The sequence below is a fragment of the Prunus mume genome, linkage group LG2 (assembly GCF_029339155.1).
Source record: "Prunus mume cultivar Tortuosa linkage group LG2, ASM2933915v1, whole genome shotgun sequence".
NCBI classification, from domain to species: Eukaryota; Viridiplantae; Streptophyta; class Magnoliopsida; order Rosales; family Rosaceae; genus Prunus; species Prunus mume.
The window spans coordinates 29942935-29949237 of NC_142699.1; the positions used below are offsets into that span (position 1 = coordinate 29942935).

Genomic DNA, 6303 nt, shown 5'->3' on the forward strand with positions numbered 1-6303 from the left:
TAAGTAAATTCATACTAGGTACATTATTTTTTGTAAAACAAGTAATAGGTACATTATGTTTTCAACATAAAACAGTATGTATGCTATTATATTTATAAAATAATAATATAATACACAATTAATCACCTATACTTCTTAAGTAAATAAAAAAACATTTTTTTTATTTAATAAACCGATTAGGTATGTTAAATATGAATTTATTCTTAAATTTTTAAAAAGTTAAAAATTAATTCCAACATCCATTAGGAGACTTTCCAAATTCAAGTCATTAGTTACAATCCAATTAAAATTCATTTCTTTATTGGTTCCTACATTAATATACAAAATACAATAATAGCTTAGTTGGGGGTATTTTAGGGATAAAAAAAAGTACAATAAATTCAATTTTGCTCTTGATTAGGTAACTTATTGAGTTGGATCATAGTCATCTGGTTTTATTTAGAAATAACAGGATTTTTTTCAAATAAAAATAAAGAGATGGGTTATAGTTGAGGAAAATGACTTTAGAGGGGTTAACCTCAAATTACTATATTAAAAAGAAAGAAAAAAGAATAAACAAGTAAAAAGGGTTTGGAGTATATTAAAAAAAGATCTAAAAAAGGGCTCAACTAACAGTTGAAAACTGAAAAAAAAAAAAAAAAAACTAAACTAAACAGCCCAACGACTAGCTGTTAAGCAATTGTTATTGAAGGCGTCACGTGGCAGATCCTTATACTCTAAAGCATTTGGAAAAGCAACTTTTGCTGCGCCACATTTTTTTTTCAAAAACTGACTATGGAGCCCACTCTTGCCCAGGCTCCTTAGACCAAACCAATGCCTTATTTTGCCTTGGGTCAAATTGGACTAGGCCGAATACATGCATTAGAAAAAGGTTTTTTGTCATTTGTAGTCAGATATGGACCTAGCCCAAGCTTGATAAGTCCCATTAGACTGCTCTAAGAAAGAACTCCATTTGCCCTTGAGGGGAGTTAGAGCATTATTCAAGTGAATAGTGGTTGCCCTTGCAAATAGTATTTTGTATTTCCACCCGTTGTCATGGCTAAGCGATTACTATTCATTTTTTGTTTTATTCACAAATTTTTTTACCTCAATAATTAATTTGGATAATATTTTTGGATAAGATTTCCGGGTTCCTACGTGTCAAGACTATTCATAATCGGATAAAATTTCGGATAAGATTTTTGGGTTCAAATTTCGGATGAATTTCAAAATTCAAATTTCAGATAAATTTTTGGGTTCAAATTTCGGATGAATTTCAAAATTCAAATTCAGATAAATTTGGGTTCAAATTTCGGATGAATTTCAAATTTCAGATAAGATTTTCATCCAATCAAATCAAGCCACGTGACATCTCTATCTTGCCAAATTTTTCTATAAAATCAGAGGCTCAGCTCATACCTCTAAGACCACATCTTTATATATTTTCATTTCTTAGAGTTTAGAATTCATACTCCATTCATTCTCAATGGAAGAATATAGGAGATGCTTGGAGAGGCAAGAGCGAGAAAGAAAGGAGAGAAACGTCGAGCCGATGAAATCAATGAGTTGCGAGACAAATCGATGAACAAGTTCTCATAGCAGTGGCAATGGAAGAGGAAGAGAACCAAGGTCGCCGTCGTGGTTCATAAGTCAGCCGTCGCCGGAATATGGACAGACATAGGCATTCTCGGGGTAAGAATCTTTTGGAAGATTATTTTATCCCAACTGCTTTGTACTCTGATGTTGATTTTCGAAGGCGATTTAGAATGCAACCCCATTTGTTCAATAAAGTCATGTATGATATTTGCAATTATGATGCATACTTTGTGCAAAAGTGTGATGTTGCTGGGGTTTTGGGGCTTATTCCGGAGCAAAAGCTTATAGCTGTTATACTGAATGTTGGCGTATGGAGCCTCTGCTAATCAGATGGATGAGGTTGCTCGAATAGGGAAGTCCACTACCTTGGAGGCTTTGGTAAGATTTTGTGATGCAATTGAAAATCTGTACACTAGGGACTACTGCGTAGACCTACTCCAAGGGACCTCCAACTTCTACAAAAAGCCGAAGCTCGAGGATTTCGGGAATGATTGGTAGCATTGACTGCATGCATTGGCAATGGAAGAATTGCCCAACTGCCTTGCAAGGTGATTACGGCAATAGAAAAGGCCAAAAAAGTATCATCTTAGAAGCCGTTGCCGGCTTCGACACATGGGTTTGGCATGCCTTCTTCATAGTTGCCGGAGCCCAAAATGACCTCAACGTCCTGGGTCAATCTCCGATCTTTAACGATGTTTTGAGAGGCCAAGGCCCCAATATTACCTATTAAGTCAACAATACAATCTACCAGACGGGGTATTATCTAGCTGACGGTATCTACCCAAGGTGGACCACATTTGTTAAATCCATTCTGAATCCCCGATCCCAGAAGCAAAAATTATTTGCTACCTATCAAGAGGGATACAGGAAAGATGTCGAAAGGTGTTTTGGCATCCTTCAAGCTCGGTGGTTGATTGTTTGAGGTGCGGCCCGTATGTTTGATGAGGAGATCCTCCGAAGCATTATGATGACTTGCATTATCCTCCATAATATGATTGTGGAGGATAAGTATGATTATGATGCTGGAGAGGTCTACGAACCGAATCCAATGAACACGGCCTTGACCCGGATTTATGAAAGGCCCATAGGGCCAAGTGGAGAACCGTTTGAGCCGGAACCTTTGGTGAGGGACGATCTTTTCATGACCTGTAGATAGATCGATATACAGAAATGCAATCTTCGTATATTCATGAAAGGCGTCAACTTGACTTGATGGAGCATCTATGGGCGGTGAGAGGGAATGAAGATGATCAATGGAGTATAGATGCTTTGGTTATGTTTTATTTACTTATGGTTTGGTTGTGTTGTTTTTTATTGCTTATGGTTTGGTTGTGTTGTTTTTTTATTTATTATTGTGCCTTGTTTGTAGTTTTTTTTAAATTTTGAATTACGTTTTGTTTGATGTATGGAATATGTTGAATAAAATGGTCTTTTATTGAATGCTTTGTTTATTAAATAAAGAAATCCAATACAAATCATTAAGAATTACTACTACTAAAATAAAATACATGAAATACACCAACTTTAATACAAAACATGAAAATAAGAAATAAAAATACAAGGTGAAAGAGATGAAAATGTTGAGTGAAGAGTGAATAAAATGTTGAGTAATAGTAGAAGTAGAATAAAATGTATGAGAATTGGTGTTGAAAGTGAAGGGTATTGATAGGTATTTATAGGAAGAAAAAAAATCAGATTTTTAAAGTATTTTTTTAAAAAAAAATTTCGATTTTTTTTCATAATTTTATTGTTGGAAAACGCGCCGTTGGATGAAGGTGTAGAACCAAATCGGGATTGGGCGTGCCACGTGGCTTTCAGCCGTTGGGCTGCGTCGCAGCGTCGTGCACGCTGGTTCAAATTTTTTTACCGCTGGCCCGCCTAGTGTATGGCCTATATAGGGGCTTGCTTCTTGACCATGGGCTTAGGCCTTGCTTTGATTCGAGCATTCTTCACGTGAGGTTCTTACGGTACAACACGAGTCAAAGAAACCCTTACGAGCCGATCTAACAACTAAACTAGGATAAGCTCGACAACCATACCGCCGGCGCACTCACACCGAATAAACTCTTTGCCGTTAGAGCAATCCTTAGCCTGACTATATGATTTCAAGCCATACGCTTTTCTTTTCCTTTTTAAGGGCTTGGGCTGAGAATATACTATAACAACCCTGGCTGCTACCAGCTGCTTCAAAAGCCAAGTGATTTCCCAATGAAGAACCATCGCCTATGGCTCTAGATGCCCAATCAACCCTCTTTTTTTGGTTGGATGGATGGTCTCCCAGCTAACTGTATGTATTGACCTGCGATCCTAAGCTAAAGGAATTTTCGAAGCATTCTCTCAATAGCATCAATGCTTCTATAAGAGAGCAGAAAGGAGCACATCCTATTATCTAACTACGCTGTTTACTAGACCTTTCCCCCCAAAATCTGAAAAAAATCATGAGTAACTGTATTGTATCTTTCACACCCCTATTAGCTTAGTTGGTTAGAGCAGCCCTTCTCCGGTTTTATACTCAAAAGTTATGTTAGGTTCTTAGTAGCACATATCTTTTAAAGCAAAACAAAAAATGCACGTTACGAAGGCGGAATCAAACACTTGCTTTACTTTACACACAAATTTTGGAGAAGTTATACCCCTTCCTGGCCAAGGCAACTACGCTTCTTCAAGTATCATCGTTGGTTTTGAATCTACGCATTCAATGGTTGGTGCAAGATCAGCTGCTCTTCCACTTTCAAACTAGCTGGGGAAATCAAAGAGCTCTCTCACTGCAATTAGCTTTGCTGCAAGGGTTTTTGTATAACTGGTAAGTTGAGTTGATCCAGAAAGATCCAGCTTGACTCTAAGGACGAGGCAACTCAAAATGGGTGTTAGCGACTCCGATTTTGATGATCGTATACGATTGACCAGGCCTTCGCCGCAGCGGTGCAAATCGTCGGGTATCATGTACGGCTGCCCGCGAGAGCCTTGACAAAATCAAAGTATGTTTGATAAGGCGTTGGTTCGGTCGGTCGAGGTCGCTCTTGCGAAAAAGAAGCGTACGGTACGGACATTTAGCGTCACGCGCTAACGGTAAAAAATTGATTACCGCGCGCTTCACGTCAAAATAAAATGATTTTGAAAAGCTAATAGGGTTTTTAGAAGTTTTTTTTATTATTATTATAAGGAAAACGAAATAAACTACAACCGAAAACCACGCGGGCATGCATGCCCCACCAAGTCAAAATAAAACGGAGGATTTTTAGAAGTTGTTCTTTTAAGTCATTCACATGTTGAGCAAAACGGGCACATGTACTCCACCTCTAAGCTTGTTGTCCTAGTGTAGTTTTTTAATGGCTTTCTTGGGCTTCGGCTCTCTATGTGATAAAAAAAAGAAAGGGACACACGTATTTCACCTCACCTAATTGGCTACACATCAAGTTTGAATGAAAATGCCTAGGCGACAATGCATAGAACAAACTAAATTACATATCTACAAAATCAACTAAATGGGCTTAATTTTTATTTGAGAAAAGTTCTTTATTCCTATTATCTCCTTAATATTCATTGTATGGCAACCTACGTACTAGGCATCATATAACCTACCAAAAGAGATGTACCCAACAATTCCATGTATTCCCTTCTATGCTTTTTCATTAATTAATGTTGCATTCTATCTCGCCACTGAAAAATGTTGTTGCACCAACAATTGCTCATGTTGATAACAGAAGAAGAAGCAAGAAGAATCGAGAAGCTTCATGATGACAGAGAGAAAACAGAAAAGAAGAAGAATTCAAGAAACTGATCTTTCTGTTATTGACCGAATGACTTACACTTTACGCGCGATAGGTTTTTATATCACAAGTACACCAATAGCAGCCAAGTAATCGAGCTAACTAATCTAACTAACCTGAGACTAAACACATGATTTACTATAGCAGCCTAAGAACACTCACGCGTCAGCTAACTAATCATTAGGCAAACAGATTTAACTCTATCATCCCACATTTCCAACCTATAAATTGATAAACACCCTGCAAACAAAATGTATATCCTCCTTACAAGAACAAAACACAAAGATGAATCAATTGAGGGTGTTGCTAGTGACATTTTTGCTCGGGGCTATTGGTGTGGCTGCAATGCCTGCCACTCAGTTCAGATCTAGCGGCGGCATTCTTGACACACATATTCGTATTACCAACGGTCTAGGTCCAGACGTAGATCTCAGCATTCATTGTAAGTCTGCAGATGATGATCTAGGAGAACATCTGATTCACTATGAAACTGTCTATGGGTTTGATTTCAGAATTAAGATTTTTGGGGGTACACAATTCTTTTGTAGCTTTCAGTGGCCTGGCCAATTCCATTGGTTTGACATTTTCATACAAGATAGAGATAACTGCGAGAATTGTGCGTGGTTGATCAAAGCTGACGGTCCACGCAGATTTAACAGTGAAACTCGTAGTTATGATGATGTATATCAGTGGAACGAGTAAATTTGTGTCGACGCATAGCTAGGAGAAGAAACTTCAAACGTGGGACTATAATATCAAGTACTTATGTTGACGTGGGACTATAATATCATGTACTTTAGACTTGAAACTCTTGTTACCCATTCGAAGTTCTTTACTTTTTATTAACCTTGCATATATTGATTATTTTGTTATAAGTAGAATAGTTTTAAATATATATATTCGGGGATTTGGGGCGGGTTTGGGAGGCATTCCCTCGACGGGAACAGGGACGGGGATT

The 6303-nt window shown here is 37.6% G+C and overlaps 1 protein-coding gene across 1 annotated transcript; it reads left to right on the top strand.

Moving 5' to 3' along the window:
• The first annotated feature begins 5630 nt into the window (after positions 1–5630).
• On the top strand, positions 5631–6047 carry LOC103323728 (S-protein homolog 3-like). The gene has a single exon (XM_008225739.2). The coding sequence runs from the start codon at positions 5631–5633 to the stop codon at positions 6045–6047; it is 417 nt and encodes a 138-aa protein (XP_008223961.2).
• Positions 6048–6303: the final 256 nt, after the last annotated feature.